This window comes from Typopeltis vanoorti, chromosome 18, assembly GCF_054136105.1.
Source record: "Typopeltis vanoorti isolate ZY-2024b chromosome 18, IOZ_Tvanoo_1.0, whole genome shotgun sequence".
NCBI classification, from domain to species: domain Eukaryota; kingdom Metazoa; phylum Arthropoda; class Arachnida; order Uropygi; family Thelyphonidae; genus Typopeltis; species Typopeltis vanoorti.
The window spans coordinates 110,621,077-110,639,770 of record NC_143566.1 but is presented as its reverse complement, the minus strand read 5'-3'; the positions used below and the strand labels follow the sequence as shown (position 1 = coordinate 110,639,770).

Here is an 18,694-nt window from a genome sequence, read left to right as displayed (position 1 = left end):
CAGAAAGTGCCACCTAAGTAATTGGGGTAAGATAACTTAAAAAGGTCAATAAATTTCCTTTAAAAAAAAAAAAAAAAAAAAATCTATACAATAAAAATTTAAGAAAGATTAGCTGATTTGTAAGGTAATATCTTCCATAAAGGGGATAGACATAAGCAGTCAGATCTGTTTAAGTTAGGAGACTGAAGTAGAGTTTCACATGTTTCTTTATAAAGGCGTTCCATGAGAAACTGACTTTTGTGAAGGACTCGTCTTTCTTCAATGAACTCTATGTCTAGTGAAGATGGCATGTTCTGCAAGTCCAGACTTTTCAGGTTTAAAGTACAGTAATACCGCGACTTATGCGAATCCGGAGTTATGCGGTTTCTTATTGTACGTATTCCCGTCAGGCCTCACCACTAGTCGTATCTTTCCACGCCGGCTGCATTCGCCAGTGTCGCACATGCTGCGAACAAGCACTGATGTATTTCGCACGGTCTCCATTCATACACGATTTTTATAGTCTACAAAATCACATAAAATATAATAATGTCGTCCAAAAGAAGGCAAGTCCGATTCTTCTACAGCTAGCAAGAAAAGAAAAACATTGACTTCGGAAACAAAACAACATTATTAAGGATTTTGAAGGCGGAATGAAAATTTGTGAGCTATCAAAGAAGTTCGATCTACAGGAATCCACAGTAAGAACAATCATGAAAGCTAAAGAAAGAATTCTCGCTGCTGTGAAAAATGCCCAATCATTGAATTCAAGAATAATTCGTAAACGTCATGGGATTATTGGTGAGATGGAAACGATGCTTAAATTTTGGTGTGATAATCAAGTGAGAGTAAAAAATTGCCCAGTTGATCAAACGACGATATGTAGCCAAGCCAAGCTGATTTTTGAGAGGCTAAAAGTAGAAGCTGGAGAAGTGGCCAAAGAAGAAAATTTCGTGGCCAGTAATGGTTGGTTCAACCGAATTAAAAATCGCTGTAACTGGCACAGCATCGCAGCGAGTGGAGAGGCGGCAAGCACTGATAAAGAGGCTTCGTCTGCTTTTCCTGAGACACTTAAGGCCATCATCGAGGAAGGTAGCTATAGCAATCAAACCATATTTAATGTAGACGAGACCGGCTTGTTCTGGAAAAAGATGCCTAAGAGAACTTTCATTGCACGTAAAGAAAACGTTTCCTGGCTTTAAGGCTTCCGAAGACCAGTTGACAGTAATGCTTGGTGGAAATACAGCTGGTGATTGCAAGTTAAAACCTCTCTTAATTTATCGCTCCAAAAATCCAAGAGCTCTGAAAAAAAATCTAAAGCTGGCATGCCAGTGATTTGGAAGTCAAATTCTAAAGCTTGGGTGACAGCTTCTATTTCTGAAGACTGGTTTGGTCACCACTTCATACCTAAAGTTGAACATTATTGCCAGTTTAAAAAAATTCCGTTTCAAGTTATGCTCATTATTGATAATGCACCTGGTCACCCTCCTGCAACTTTAATTGATTTGGATCCACGTGTAAAAGTTGTTTTCTTGCCTCCATATACAACCAGCTTACTTCAACCGATAAACCAAGGAGTTATCAAAACATTCAAAGCGTACTATACACGGCATTTGTTTGCAAGTCTGAATGAAGCTATGAAGCAAAATGAGCAACTGTCTGTTAAAGAGTTTTGGAAACAGTTTAATGTTTTGGATGCTGTAAGGATTATCGGAGATTCTTGGGGTGAAATTTCCCAAAAAATGTTGAATGGTGTATGGAAAAAACTTCGTCCATCCTTTTTTAAATGTGAAATGGAAATGTTGCCAGAAACTGATCAAGTTGCTGAGGCAATAGAAGAAGTTGTCAACCTTGCCAGGCAATTAGATTTAGAAGTCGACAGTGAAGATGTCAGCGAGCTGTTAGACTCACATAACAAGGAGCTTACAATCGACGAGCTCATAGAGATGCGCAAGCAAAGCTTCTACTAAAGAGACCGAAACCTCAGATCCAGTTTTACCAGAAAAGCACATGACAATTGCAAAATTAACAGAAGGTCTCAGCTTAATTAAGAAAGGTTTACAGATTTTGGAGGACATAGATTCTAACGAGGAACAAATTGTAGCCACAAGGCAAGGAATAAAAAAATCACTGGCTTGCTATGAAGAAATTTTGCATGACAAGAAAAAGACATTATGCCGTCAGATGAATCTATTAGATTTTATGAAACCATCGACATCGAAATAACTTTCTTTTTATGTACGAAAAATTACAATTATGATTACTGTATATTTCTTAAAAAATATATGTGTTTTTGTAAACCTTTGGTCCCAATTGTATGTTTGTATATATAAATTACATGCAAAATTATACCCCGAGTTACGCGAATTTGATTTGCGCGCTTTTTGTTGGTCCCACCTACCACATAACTTCGGGGTATCACTGTATTCAATATAAGTTTGGTGTTCTTCTAGCAGAATAGAGGCAGATCTTCCTGTTTGTCCAAAATAAGATAATCCACAAGAGCACAGAATCTGGTAGACACCTGGATAATTAAGATGTGGAAGCTTGTCCTTAGAAGTGAGAAAGGTGGAGATTTTTCTAAACAGTCGAAAGGCAACAAAAATATTCAGTGGTTTTAAAACTTTTGATTTACGTTCACTAATGCCTTGTACATAAGGGATAGGAATGCGCGTTATTTCTTCTGTATTTGAAGAGGAAGACATATTATAATTAATCAAAGCTCTTTTAATGAAGCAATTCTTATAACCATTAGAAAGGAAGAAATTATATATTGCCATTCTTTCTGTAAAAGATCGTCTGAGGAACTATTAAAACACTGGTTCATCGGGGTCCCCCCCCCCCCATATTTATGAACTCCCAAAAATACATAAAGAAAACGTGCCATTACGCCCCACAGTGGATGGCATTGATTCCCCCACATACAAATTAGCTAAACATTTGGCCAAAGCGCTCACACACTATACTGGCAACACACCATCACACATAAAAATCTCAGCCCACTTCAAAGCCAGCATAGAAAACCTTACACTCCAACATACTGACATAATGGTCAGTTTTGATGTCTCCTCCTTATTCACAAATGTCCCACTCAAAGAAACCTTAGAGCTAATCCAAGCTAAATTTCCTCCTGGTATCTAAGCCCTATTTCAGTTCACAATGAACTCAGGCTATTTTGTTTGGTAGGGAAAATTCTACAAACAAATAGAGGAGACAGCCACGGGTTATTACTTTCCCAATTTCTCAATTGGCCAATTTCTTTATGAAGGAGACCTTTGAAGAGAAAGCTTTAAACTCTGCCCCCCAAAAAACCAACCATATGGCTTCGCTAAATTGATGATGTGTTCGCTATTTGGCTCTGATACACTCCTCTCCTTCTTAATACACTTAATTAACCAACACCCCAGAATTAAGTTCACCCTGGAAAAAGAGGAAAACAACAGCCTCCCTTTCCTAGACACACTAGTCACCCACCAGCCTAATGGAACCTTGGTTTTCTCAGTTTATAGAAAACCAGCCCACACAGGCAGATACATTCACCAACAATCCCACCATCCCCCCCCCCCCCTCACAAAACACTATACAACAGGGCTAAACTAATCTGTTCAAATGACAATGCCCTAACCAATGAACTAAATCACATCCTCAACACTTTCTCAGCCAATGGCTACCCCCCCCCAAAAAAAAAAAAAAATCCATAAAATATTGAAACCAGTAAACCACAATCCCTCTCCCCCTCACAACAAGGATTACTCTAAATCCATCACCATTCCCCACATCAGAGGCACCTCGGAAAAAATTACAAAAATCCTAAAAAAACATGACTTGACCTCTTGTTACAGACCATATAAAAAATTGGCATCCCTTATCTGCTCCACTAAAGACCAATCACTCCCCCTAGACCTACCTGGTGTATACCAGGTCCCTTGCAGCTGTAAATTGTCCTACTTTGGCCAAACAGGCAGGACAGCGAATATCAGAATTTCAGAACACAAGGACTACATCTGGTTTCACCAGTATAGCCATTCTGTTTTGCAGACCATGCTCCAGATACACACCACAGAATACAGTGGAAGAAAGCCACAACAGTATGCCATAGCAAGTTTAAATTTGAAAGACTATCCATGGAATCAGCTTCAGCCATAAGAAACATGGCAAACCTGAACAAATTTGGTTGCATGAGACTGCCCCAAATTTGGGAGACTTACATCAGGAGACCTTCAGCCCAACAGCCAAGAATACCTACACAGCCCACTAGGGGGACACCATCAGGACTTTTAGGAAACTAGCTTCCTTTCTCATTTACTGTGTTCAGTGCCTGAGTGCTCGTATCTTTATTGTAAGTTCCTTTGAAAATGGCAACGCGATGTTGCCGAAATATTGGAAATACAAGTTTAATTTAATGTATATTCTATTGTACGTTGTAATTTCCTTAAGTTATTTATTAAGCATTTACAACCAATGTCTAAGCCTTTCTACAAGAATCATTTTCTTGTTAATGACACAAATTCTGAACGAGCCTTTAAATTCCAACGTGAGCTGAAGAACTGTATGTCTGGATATTGTGAGCTGTATAAAAAATTAGTAAAATCATCATCCAAAGTTTAATCACTGATTACATTGTGAGAAGAATAAAATCAGCACAGAACAAGGATGAAACTAATTCTGTTTATGAAGAACCATTGCCTTTACCATACAGATATGATGCACTGACTCTCTCTTCTGGTGATGAAAGTGATTTTGCACCAGTTCACAAACATTGCCAAATATTGTCTAATAGCAATGATAATTCTGATGAAAAAATATTAAAAAAATTGTTACTTTTCAATAAAATTAAATGAATAAAGCTGTAAAACAAACTTAGGCATTCTTTTCCTGAATTTTTAGATTTATTTTAATTCATTGCTTCGGTTTTATACAATTTCAGAAAATTATAGAACAAATCCCTAATTTTTCAATGTAAATTAGGTCTTTTTCGTGCGATTTTTTATATGTGGTTTTCTGTGGAACGTATCTACCGCATAATAAGAGACTTGACTGTACTGGGTTTAATCCTTTATCCAAGTGTAGGCAAACAAGTTTGGCCTGAACCTTTGACTTTTATTGAGGTCTTGTCAGTGGTAGCCAGACGCAGAGGTGATACCAGGGTTGAAGTAATGCAGAAATCATATTTTCATATATGAGTTGCCTTATTATTAAAATACTCTGGATTAGAGATAGTCGTTGGAAGTTTTTCCACTTTGTTATACTATAAATTAAAGATACCAAGAAATTATATACTTGGTTTAATCCTTTATCCAACTATAGGCAAACAAGTTTGCACCTGAACTATTTTCAAGACTGGAGCAATTCTGCATTACTTCAACCTTGGTATCACATCTGGGTCTGGCTCCCATTGATGAGACCTCAATAAAGGTCAAAACATGTCTGGGTAGTGACCCTTCCCATAATGTATAGCATTATACATACCTGTAAGGATATGTGCTTTGCATTATGGGATACTAAGGCAAGTGATGTGAAGTTATAAGCTTCTATATACAAGTTGTCCCAGTCATGAAAATAGTTCAGGTGGAAACTTATTTGCCTACACTTGGATAAAAGATTAAACAAATATATAATTTCTTGGTATCTTTAATTTAGGTTGTTAATAGCAACTCCATCAGAATGGTCCAAGAAACAAGAAATATCAGTGACTAACACTTCCTTTTAAAAACATTCTGGTTCCTTTCTATTCTGGAATTCAACCAATCATCTACATAACATTCAATTTTTTTGTTTTATTCTATGTTTCACTATATTTGGTATAACCTTTGAAGTATGATTGAATAAATTTTACATTTAATAATTTTGAGTCTATTGTATTCCTTTTTGGTGTTGTTACCATCAAGCTTTCATGGAAATCATGTAATTCTTTCTCCTATTGATAAATTAATCTAATCACTGTAAATTAGGCATTTTATGTTACATCTACATTTTTCTAAGAATTCAGCTAGTATCTCATTTGTTCCTTCAGCTTTCTAGTTTGGCAATTCATTAATTGCTCTTAATTTCTTCATCCAGTTACTCTGATCCAAGACTAAATTCATATTCTGGTTCAATAATTTCCAAAATATGTTGACTGGATAATTAAAATATTTCAAATAATTCCAAACTTAGCCTAAAGATTAAACCAGCAGCATATAAGGCAGTGTTTAAACCAATTTTAATTTATGGATCAGTGAGCTGGGCTAGACATGAAACAGTTAATCAAAGACCATAGGTATGATAGTTATGAGAAAAATTTAGGAGACAAACATGCAGCAATAGAAGAATCATGAAAAATAAAGATACATTCAAATTCCAAATTGTAGTGAATAAACACTATAACAGACTAGGTATTTCGAGCCCCACAAATGGGGACACACCCCATAGGCAGAGAATCACTGCCATAATTATTATTATTACATAATAAGTGCCCTCCCTCAGGGAGTCCAAAGAATCATCGAGAGAGGGCAATTATTCTACAACTCTGTCTCCACCAACTACCATTATCATCTACACCAACACCATCTACCGCCCATCATCACCACTAGTATTTTCACAGACAATCACAACCATCCACGCCCACAGCGGGATTCAAACCCACAGCCTTTTGGCTGTAGAGCAGATACGCTGACCACTAGGCCAACCAGGTCAGCATCTATAATGAAAAACAGTTCTTTTCAGATGTGTATACTGGTAGTCATTATGAGAAGGGTCACTATCTAGATTGGTTTCAACCTTTACTGACATAAAAAAAGTAAAGGAGTGTTCATCATAGGCCTAGAGTAGTTAGTATAGGGATGCGAAAGAACCTGATAATATTAGGAGAAAGAAAAGACAGATGATATAAGAGACAGAGAAAAAAGGCTCAGCTCTTTTATATCATCATATAGCCAAAGGCTATCATGTATAATGCATGTTTTTTCCAGCTGCAGAATGTATATTCTTTTTCCTTTTTTACCAGTCTCATGCAGATGAACAACCAAAAGACCAATTGAAACAAAGATGACTGATACCCAGGTGGGTACCTTTTATCTGAGTTAACTACCTTGAGTTGGCCTTCTCTGCCTGGGATTGCTCTCCTGTTATCCCTGCAATTGACCATAAGACCACATTGAACTAAGAGGATGGAACCATTTAAAAAACTTCTCATAACAAAAATAGACAGAATTTTATCTCCCCCTGGTGAATATTGCATAATGTGGTTGTCTACACCACCTAGCCAAAAATATATCTCCTAGAATGCTTCTTTCTAAATATAAAAATCATCTGACTGAACAATAAAATTTTCACAATACAATATCATAAAACTATTTAAATTAAGGGATATTACATCCTATATTGTTTCATAGCCGAATAAGAAACTCAAAGAGTTCAAAGAATTGAAGCCTTTGGATCTTCATATATTTAGTAATATCATAAAGCATTTGTATGTCATATTGCTAGTTTTAAAAATCCATGTTTCTTCCTAAGCTACCATAAATGATATTTTAATTCATTAATTATAAACATCAAATTTATTTTCCTATTGCTGTAATGAAATAAGTAATGACATGCCCAACAGATTACATAATCTGTTCCAAATATGGAAAGCAAGAGGGCAGCTGTAGAATGCATGTTCTAATGTCACAGATTGGATCTCTAGTATTAAAAGTACCTCAATTTGATGGTATTGACTGGAAGGCAACCATATGCAATTCTTCAAGCAAGATCTCTCCTGTTGGGGTATCCTTGGAAATTCAGTAAGTTATGAAAAAGTGTTGTTATCAGTACCCAACTGTGGAAGTTAATGACAAAAGAGGTTAAAGATTTCTTTATACCAAATTTTACTTTTTTAATGGAAAGAATGTCAATGCCAGAATGTTATAGTAATCTTAAAGTTAAGCACAGAATGTTGTAGTATTCAATCAAGAACAAATATGCAGACCAGAGGAGCGCTGCATATTTGTGATTGGTCTGCAACATTTTATGAATTTTTGAAGATGTATTGCTTAAATAGCAAAATTTTAAGACTGGAAGCCCAAAGCCTTCATGCTTCTTTGATAGTTGAAGAAATTTCTTTTTAACTTCTTGGTATTGGATGGACCAAAAAAAATTGCACAGGGTTACTATATAATTGCTTTTCTTCAGCTTCTGTAATGTCTGTAATATTCATTACATACAGTTGAGCAAGAAAGACATTATGGAAAGAAGCCCAATTTTTTAGTCTTCTAAAGGTTTCGATGTTTTTGTATATAAGTTCTTCAAATGGTAATATTGGGTAAACGGAGAAGGGAATTCCAAGTATAGTGAGCAGTTCTCTCTTTCTCTTAAGGATTAGTCCCAAAGGAATGTCTCCAGATCCCGCTTTCCAATAACTTCTGAGTTTTGTCTTGTCTGTATTAGCAGTTAATCCACTGATCTTGCTGAATTTTTCCAAATTACCAAAAAAGATGTTTATGGAATCATTATCCCTCAAAGTGGCTACTACATCGTCAGCATATGCTAATACCTTATTTTCCTTCACAGTTGAAGGAACTGTTATTCCTCAAACAGCACATATATTGTCAACTTCCTGCAAGAACCAATGCAAAGGGTAATGGACTAAGAGGGCAAGCCTTGCTTGACTTTTTTTTTGAGTGTTGACTGGGTCTGATAGGAACCCATTAACTAAATGGCAAGTAGTTGAATTAGCATAGGCTCTTTTAATAACAGATAACAGCTTTTTACCCAAACCAATTTGCTGAGGATGTGGAACAGAAGGAGATGCCAGAAATTAACAAATGCTTGATAATGTCTGACAAGTGATAATATCTAACTGAGTAGATCACATAGCAGAAATAGATTAAATTCTACTACTCAGCCTGGAACTCCAAACACCTGTGTGCTTTTATGTATCTCATTCCTACTTTGAGCCTGTTATTGATGGTGCAGAAAAATATCTTGTAGTCAGTATTAGATAGAGAAATAAGTCTCCAGCTGCTGCTGATTATCTCCATTAGGTTTTGCAATGTGGATGGTATAGCTTGCTACAAATTCACTTAGTATGTCCTGATGAGAGAAAATTAAACAGTATAACTAGAATGAGAAGAATAAAATCCCAGGCCTCATCGTAAAGTTCTAACCCTAGACTATCGGGTCCTGGGGATTCTTTTGGCTGACATTCTTTATAGGCTGTGATAACTTCAGATGCTGTAATGGGCACCTGTCAAGCCCATCTTGGATATAAACAGGAAAGCCATTCCAAGAGTTAAAATTTCCCACAGTACTATTGTCTTCAAACAGATTTTTATAGTGTTTTTGAAAGAAGTCAAGGATGTCTTGAGTGGTGGACATGTCTTCACCATCAATGCAGATCTGAGTGATAGTCATTCTTCATGGAATTTAATGAATTTTCTATTGAGGAATGCAGCTGAAGGGCTATCTACTACGTGCTGCTGTATTTTTATTTAAAATTTCTTCCTTCCACTTGTTTCTGCCTTTCCACTTCTATCTTTATGTAAATGTTTCTAATGATGTTGCTGCATTTCATACCATTGTGTTGGTTTACTACAAACCAGCTTCTCTCTTTATGCAGGTCTTTCAACTTTTTTCTTTTGAGGAAAGCCTATTCCTTTCCCCATTCAATAACATTCTGTTTTAATACTTGTTTGAATTTTAACCACAAATCCCAGTTGCAGGTAAGAACACGAGGTCTAGAATTTGGTTGAAAAGATCAACAGAAAAGTTGGTAGAAGTCTCCAGATCATAATCCAGTTCTACTTAAATTCCTCTGCATGGAACAAGTATGTAGCATGTAGAGGAATTTAAGTAGAATTGGATTAAGATCTGACAGGTTGATGTCAAGATGTTTTATCTGAATTATCCTATTTATAAGGGAAAAAGATATAAATGCAATCAAGATGGTACCAATACCTTGATTTGCACATATAAGCCTGGAGATCAGGATTGCAAATTTTCCATGTCTACCAGTTGAGCATTGTCAAGTTCAACCTTTATTGGTCTCACCAGTGGAAGCAAGACCCAAAAAAATACCAAAGGCTGAAATGATGAACTTTTTCATGTACAAGTAGCAAAAAAGGTGTTATCACCTAATTATTAAAATATCCTGGATCTGAGATAGTTGCAGAAAGTTTTTAGCTAGGTTACAAAGTAAATTATATTTGCCAAGAAATTATATTCTTGTTTAATCTTTTACTCAAGTGTAAACAAAGTTTTGTATGTGAAGTAGATTCATAACTATACTACCTGCAACCTATATACAGAGGCTGTTGACTTCACATGAATTGCCTTGGTATCCCATAATGCAAAGCACATGTACTTCTGGTTGCATATATTGCTATGCACTAGGACAGGGGTCGGCAACCTTTTTGGATTGAAGAGCCATTTTTAAAATTATATCTGTTAAAAAAAAAAATTAGGGAGCCGCACGCAGTTATGAGCAACCAATGGTCCGCTGGCTGAATGCGGCCTTCTCAGGTTTTTTGTGCGGTCCACGGTGTTGTTCGTTTTGTACGGCAGAATTAGCATACTTTAATTAAAAATCTATTTTATGAATGTTGATTTTTACATGTGGATTTATTTGTGCAGGTTAAAAAATTAAAATATAGCTAAATAATGGAAATTAAATTAATACTTTCTTATCAAAGAAAAAGAAAATATTCTTTATGCGGATCGAACCGAGTATTTGATTTACTGTTTAATTGCTCATCACTGCTTTAAATTTAGAAACCACATCGAAAAATATTGTAATTAAATTATTTATTCAGTTTTTTTTATTTATTTATTTATTTATTTATTTTATACAGTAACACGTTATCATACTCTTAAAACACAGGGGTGGCATGTCACACGAAATTATATGATAGATTTAAATATTAAATAATAAAACAAAGATTTGCTCCTCCTTACAAAAACATATGTACAAAATCCAAAAACATACCTATTTCTTTAATTTTTTTGTAAATTTAAAATATCTTCTTAGTGCGACTTTTGCTGTCGAACTTCTTGGGATAGTTTCTCAATATGCGGCGAATACGCCGTGATTTTCATTTTCAAACATGACGATAGACTCCTGACGTTGAGTCTAGTCTTGTTGAGATCCTACTAAACGTGATGTTGTTTCATAGGTTTCTCAACTACTTTTAATAAAATTCATATTAGAAAATATTTGCTCACACAAATATGTCGATCCGAAAATCGATAGAAGTCCAAATGCGTATGTTTTTAACTGCACGTAAGTGTCCGGTAAACAATTCTACGTGTCAAATACAATCTGATCTTGCTTTTTAAGATCATCTATTTCAGACAGGACTTTTTCTCCTCCAGATCAGCTTTAAGATTTCTAAATTTTGAATTCCACAAATCCTGGGTTTTCAGGTCCTCTAACAAGTTGAAATGCAGCCTCATCAATTCCAGCAAAAGGTGAAAAATTTAATTCGCAGGATTAATTTCAAGTGGTCGCAATAAAAATGACATAGCTGCCTTGCTCTTTCTAAATTCCTCAAATCTCCCATTAAATGCAGATCGCATATTTACTACAATTTCATTGAAAAAGGTTAAATTTATGGAATTATCAGCTTATTCTTGTTGATATTTCTTCAACGTAGGAAAATGTAATAATGTGCCTTTCTCAAAGTCTGTCGCAAACAAATATAATTTTTGTTCAAACGAAATCACTTCTTCTAAAAGCAAAACTGCTGTATTTCCCATTCCCAGTAGTTTCTTATTTAGTGTGTTTAAATGGGCCACCATCAAGTAGAATTTTTGTAAAATGTAAATAGAATGTAAAGAAGGATTATTGCGTATGATTTCAAAGAGTTTAATATTTGCATGTTTGAAGTTTTCAGCATCGCATGTACTCTTTTCAATTGCAAAATGTCCTTGATTTAATGTAAAATGTCCTTTAATTTATTGCAAATGCTAAATTTAGGGTTTTTATTTTCTAATTTAATAAATAACATTCATTTTGCATTATTCAAAAATAGATTGTTTAATAACGAAAAGAGCCGCAATTATTCATTCAAAGAGCCGCAGGTTGCCGACCCCTGCACTAGGAGAAGGGTCATTACCTAGACTTCATGTAATGACCACATGGTGCACAGTCATTAAGAGGGCACCATGCTTCACCACCCATTAGTTATAGAAAGTTCGTTTTTTTCACTTGGCTACCAAGTAAATTGTACCTGCCAAGAAATTGTATGTTTGTTTAATCCTTTACCCAAGTGGTAAGCAAACAAAGTTTATGCTTGAAGTATCTTAATAACTAGACTACACACTTTCTATCAGATGTGTATGTTGTGTATTATGTGAATAGGGTTGCTACCCAATTGGTTTTTACCTTTGGGGTGTCATCAGTGGAAGCCAGATCAAGAAAGATACCAAGGTTGAATTACTCTACAATTAAATATTAAAATTCTCTGATTCAGAGATAGTTGTAGAAAGATTTTTCACTTGGTTTGCAAATTAAATTATACTTGCCAGAAAATTACATTTCTATTTAATTGTTTACTTACACTTAGGTCTTAGGTTACACTCCTTTACCTAAGTGTAAGTAAACAATTAAATAGAAATGTAATTTTCTGGCAAGTATAATTTAATTTGCAAACCAAGTGAAAAATCTTTCTACAACTATCTCTGAATCAGAGAATTTTAATATTTAATTGTAGAGTAATTCAACCTTGGTATCTTTCTTGATCTGGCTTCCACTGATGACACCTCAAAGGTAAAAACCAATTGGGTAGCAACCCTATTCACATAATACACATCTGATAGAAAGTGTGTAGTCTAGTTATCAAGATAATTCAAGCACAAACTTCATTTGCTTACCACTTGGGTAAAGGATTAAACAAACATACAATTTCTTGGCAGATACAATTTACTTGGTAGCCAAGTGAAAAAAAGAACTTTCTATAACTAATGGGTGGTGAAGCATGGTGCCCTCTTAATGACTGTGCACCTCTCCTTTTACTGTAATGTTATCCCACTGGCTGTGGACAAACATTAATTTTGTATATAAGTAAATTTTATTTTGAAAGTATGAAAAACTGATTATGCACCATTCTTTGATTAAATATTTTCAATTCTCTTGATAAAAACAGTGCTTATAGGCTTGATGCCTGCGCTTGGCAAGATTAGACTTAGCCATCATGAAAGCATTAAAAACAAAAAGGTAGTATATGCTGCAGGTACTTACCTGCAACCCTTTCATCTACTTGTCTTTCTCCATCATCAGAATACCTTGCAAAATCTAAAGAGTCAAATGTCTGTACACTAGATGTTCGTGCTGTAAAAAGAAGTGCAGAGTAGAGTTATAATATGCTTATTAAAATGAAGTATTTAAATGTTCTATGTTAACTGGACACAACTTCATTCTATTTTTTATGACAATTCCACCAACAAAATTTGTAAATATATATCACATTAGTAGACTGAGTGGGCTGGAGTTAGATAATCAGGAACCTTCCCCCTCCAATGAAAACAAACCTTTTAAACCCTTTTCAGGTTTTCCACAAAAAAATTATCATAGATAATTATAGAAGATGCTTTGTGATGTCATTCCTATACAGTGACACCATTATCACAACTGCACTGCAGATAATTTTGTATTGCTTAATTTTGCATTAAAATGTTCTGGTAGCAACCAAGATGAAAATAGCATTTTTAAGTATTATTATGTTATTAAATTTTATCCAGTTAGAAATTATTTTAAAATGTTTTGCCAAATAAAAAATAGTCCAATTATAATCATTTATCTTGAACCTAAGATTGAAAATATAGCAAAAATAAACACTCATCATCAAGATACCTCCATAGTGCAACTGTAAGAACAGTAGAACAATGCACCCTTCAATTGGAAAAGACATGCCTTTGATTCTCGTCATGATGAGAAGATTCTTTATATGGGCTTTTTTCAATTGAAGGTAAGCTAGCCGATCTCATACAGAAGTAACAGGGTGTTTTCTCACAGAAAATCAGTTTTTTCATTCCACGTGAACACACAATTTATGGACAAAAAAGTACTGTCGTTGGGTGATATAGTGTTAATGATGGTATTGGTAGTAGTGTCACGTGTATTTGGAGAATTAAGTAGTAGGGGAGAGGGCAAGATGTGTGAAGCAGAGTAGAGTATCCTCCCGTGATGAGTCATAGAAAGTATCATATAATAAAGTCCTAAATCTAAGAATGAAAATTAATGTACTAAACAAAATGAATGTAACCACCTAAGTACACCATGAAAGCAAGCCTCTATACTTCTTCATCATCAAATTCCTGCCATGTACCTTCAAGGGGTGTACAGGATATGACAGTACTACATGAAAAAAATCACATCATTACTAACTTCCTATCTACAATTTTCCTCCAAATCAGTCTGTTACTTGTCAAGACTCCAACATTGTCAGATCTTATATTTCTATCATCTAAGGCACTTTGTACCCTATCAATCCACCTATATCTTGGTCTTCCTCTGGGTCATTTTCCTGCAAACCTGGCAGAGAACACTTGTTTTGCTAATCTTTCCTCTCCCATTCTATTTAAGTGACCATACCACCTGAGATTAACTCTGCTAACGCATTCCTGGATGCCAACAATGTCAAGTTCTTTCCTAATATCCTCGTTTTTAATATGATATTGCCATTGATACCACCTGTTCACACCTCTAATCATTCTCAGGACTCTCATATCTGCGGTCTCTAGTCTTTGGTCAAGTGTTTTACTTCTGACCCAGCTCTCAGATCCATAAGTTAAAACTGGTTTGAACACTGTCTTGTATACAGCTAATTTAGTGTTCCGACTAATTTCTCTCTTATTCCATATGAATTTATTCAATTGACTTCCCACCATACCAGCTTTACTGATTCTGTTGTCTATTTCTATATATTAAATTTACCATCTTCATTAAAAATCGTGCCTAAGTAGTTGAAATGTTTTACTTGTTCCACAGGTTCTCCATTCACAACACAGTTGACATTTTCAATGATTCTGCCTATTTTCATTGTCTTTGTCTTTTTATTGCTGACCTTCATACCATATCTATTACAACAGCTATTCAATTTAGTCAGAGAATCTTGCAGACTTGTAGCGGATTTATTTAGAAGTATAACATCATCTGCATAAAGCAAAGAGCTGACATTAACATCTCCAATTTTGATATCAGGTTTAATACCACTTTCCTTCATAATGTGATGCATATAGATAATGAATAACAGAGGGGATAATGTACATCCTTGTCTCACACCAGATTTAACATTAAACCATCTTCCTGTACTTCCTTCAATTCTAACTGCTTACTTATAACTCAAATAAAGACTAAATATTGCTTGATATAATGTCCCACTGAAACCATATAACTGTAGCGTATCGAATAGCTTCTCTCTTGGCACCTTGTCATATGCCTTTTCCAAATCGACAATACTTAAATGCATATCTTTGTTATATTCCCATGGTTTCTCGACTATTTGTCGTAAAGTGAAGATCTGATCCTGACAGTCTCTATTTGGCCTAAATCCAGCTTGTTCTTCACCAAGCTTTTCTTCCACAATTCTTCTCAACCGTTTCTCAAGTATACTTGCATAGATCTTGCCAGGAACACTCCGTAGGGAAATACCTCTGTAATTCTCACATTCAGTTTTATTTACTTTTTTATATGTGGGTACTATTAGAGCTTTACTCCAATCATCGGAAATTCGTCACTCTGTCCAAGCTTTCTGAACTATGCAGTGCAGCCACTATAAGACTCTTATACCACCATACTTCAGCATTTCTGGTCGAATATCATCTACTCCTGCTGCCTTTCCATATTTCAAGCCTTTGATGGCTTTTTCTACTTCAAGTATGGATATGTATCCCTGACTGTATGCCTGTTGAGTGTTTTTTACCACTGTGCTATCACTGCTTGTTTCATTTAGCAATTTTTCGAAGTAATTACTCCATACTTCAAGGATATCTTTTTCTCCTGTTTTCATGTCACCTTTATCATCTCTAACTCCTTTTACAGCACTCATTTCTAAGCTAAATGTATGCTTTGCAGAGTGCGGTTGGAGTATGGTTAGATGATAATAAAGGAGTGAATGTGTGTAGAAAATGTAAGGAAAATGAGCAATTAAAATGTATTTCAGGTCATGAGTGTGATATTTTTGTCAAACTCCAGAATGAAGAAAATAGTGATATGACAAGAAATGGCGAATTGTGCCAGAGAACTGTGAAGGTGTGAATGATGGTATTAATACAGAGCAAATTAATGGTTTAACAGAAAATAAAAAAGATGAGATAGATGCAATGAGCGAGATCGCGTTGTTGAGTGGAGCGATACAAAGAGCAAACCAGCAGCTAGAGCGTATGAACAAAAGTCTACTGAGTGTACCAGTCAACAACAAAAAGTATGATGGGAAAAATAAGAGTATTAGTGTGAACGTAAACAAAATGAAGGAGAGAGTGCTGTATGGTGATTCGTTAGTACGAGGTGTGTTAAAGGATTTGACAAAATCGTACCATCCTGGTGTGACCATCAAGGACGTAACTGAGTCTATTAGAGAGCAAAAAGAAAGGGTGAAAGAAATGATTGTTGTGGCAGGTACGAATGATTTGAAAGAGATAAAATGGAAATGATAGAGGACCTGAATGAACTGTTTGAGGTAGTAAAAGAAAAGAGTGAGAGAATTAGGATGATTAGTCTTTTGCCATGGTATGACAGTGAAGTGTTTAAAAGGAGGGCCAAAATTGCAAATGACTTTATGCGTGGGTTATGTATGACGAATGGTCTGGAATTTGTAAAGTGAGTTTGATGGGCGAAAGGATCTATATAAGATGGATGGCTTGCATTTGAATGGATTCAGTGTAAGGAGACTTGAAAAAGTGTTGTTGAATAAAGTGGATGTGCAGAATCAGGGAAACTAGATTTATTAAGGAGGGGGGGAGTATATATGCAGACCTTAGGGAGGCAGTTAAGTGTATGAATGAATATAATATGCCCGAGCGAATAAGGACAACAAATCAGAATGGGATAGTTAGTATAAGGCATCAAGGTAAGGATGGGACTAATGTGGGGGTCTGAAATTCGTGTACACTAATACTAGGAGTATTAGGAACAAGAAGGAAGAATTTTTGGCCATGGTTGGTACTTAAAGACCACAGGTTATTGGCATTAGTGAAACATGGCTGACTGTAGATGACATAGCTAGTAGGATTGAATGTGATGGGTATAGTGTGTTCAGGAATGACAGGGAGAATAAAATGGGGGGAGGAGAATTGTTAATGATAGCTGATGAGCGGCAGCCAAGGAGAATAGAAGTTGAATTGCAGGATAGAGAAAAGAGCACATTTGAGGCCATTTGGTGTGAGATTGTGGCTAGCAGAACAAAATATACAATTGGGTGCTGCTATAGACCAGGTGATGGAAAAGATGGAGATAATATGCACAAGCAAATAGAAGAAATGAGTGGAAGGAGAGTAATTATTATGGGAGATTTCAACTATAGTTGCATTGATTGGAGTGAGGAGAGAACACATGGGAGGAAGGAATTGGATTTTATGCAGTTATTAAGGGATAACTATCTGCGACAGCATGTAATGGAAAATACTAGGGGTCAGAGAGTGCTTGACCTAGTAATCGCATCTGAGGATTTGGCTGTAACAAATATAACCACATTGCCACCAATTGGTGAGAGTGATCATAGGGTCTTGACTTGGGAGGTGGCTAAAGCTGTGGAATTTACAATTAAGACAGGGTACATGTGGAATTATCAGGCTGGTAAGTATGACAAGCTTAGGAAATTGATTGGTTCAGTGCCATGGCATGTACGACTGCAAGGGCTAGAAGTTGATAGTGCATGGAAGGTAGTTAAGAAGTATTTGCATGAAGCAATGGCCAACTGTATACCTAGAGTCCGAATAATAAATCAAGTAGGAGTTAAATGGATGAATAACACCATTAAGCTTGAGCCGCAAAAAAAGAAACAACTATAGAGGGAATTTAAGGAGAAAGGTGACGGCAGGCACATGAACAGTATAAAGCGCAGGCCAGAAGGGTAAAGAGTGTGGTAAGAAAAGCAAAAAAGGATTACGAAAGAACATTGGCCATGCAGGCTAAAGAGAATCCTAAACTGTTTTTTCGATATGTTGCAAGTAAAAGAAAAAATGTATATGGCAGAATGATTTTAAAGACTGCCGATGGTAGGGAGGTAACTGAATCAGTTGATATAGTTGAGTTACTGAGTGAGCACTTGTGTGGCACCCCATGAAAAAATTCACAATGGCAAAAAAGTGTCAAAGTCTGTCGTTTTTGAACATTTGACAATAACAACAGATGGAAAATGTGTGTCTAGAAGATGATGATTGTGAAAAAGCATACGATGCAAAAATTTGTAGGTTTTGTGGGTATGATAAAAAATGTACCTACCAGAGCAAATTTAAAAAAACACTTGCAACATTTTCATCCTGAAGTGTTAGAACTGTGAATGAGAAAGACAGCAATAAGAATATTTTCTCTACTTCAGGGCTAAAGAAAGATCAGATATCTACTGGAGGCCAAACACAACTACCGAGATCCTTTACATCTCACAAAGTTATTGTAACAATGACACCAGAAAAGTTTAAAAACCACATCATTGAAATGGCAATGAACAATAGTATACCTCTATCCTTTTTTGCCCAACCAGCCTTTTTAGGCTTAAATGGAGAAGTTTCACTGGAAAGAGAAAGTATAAGGAGACTGATA

At 35.7% G+C, this 18,694-nt stretch overlaps 1 protein-coding gene across 1 annotated transcript in view; it reads right to left on the bottom strand.

The window, feature by feature from the left end:
* LOC150097072 (RAB11-binding protein RELCH homolog) overlaps positions 1-18,694 on the bottom strand; it is a 445,830-nt gene that overhangs the window by 414,599 nt on the left and 12,537 nt on the right. Inside the window, exon 2 of the mRNA XM_090408119.1 lies at positions 13,175-13,264. Coding sequence (XP_090264245.1) covers positions 13,175-13,264 — 90 coding nt within the window. The remainder of the gene's footprint in view (positions 1-13,174; positions 13,265-18,694) is intronic.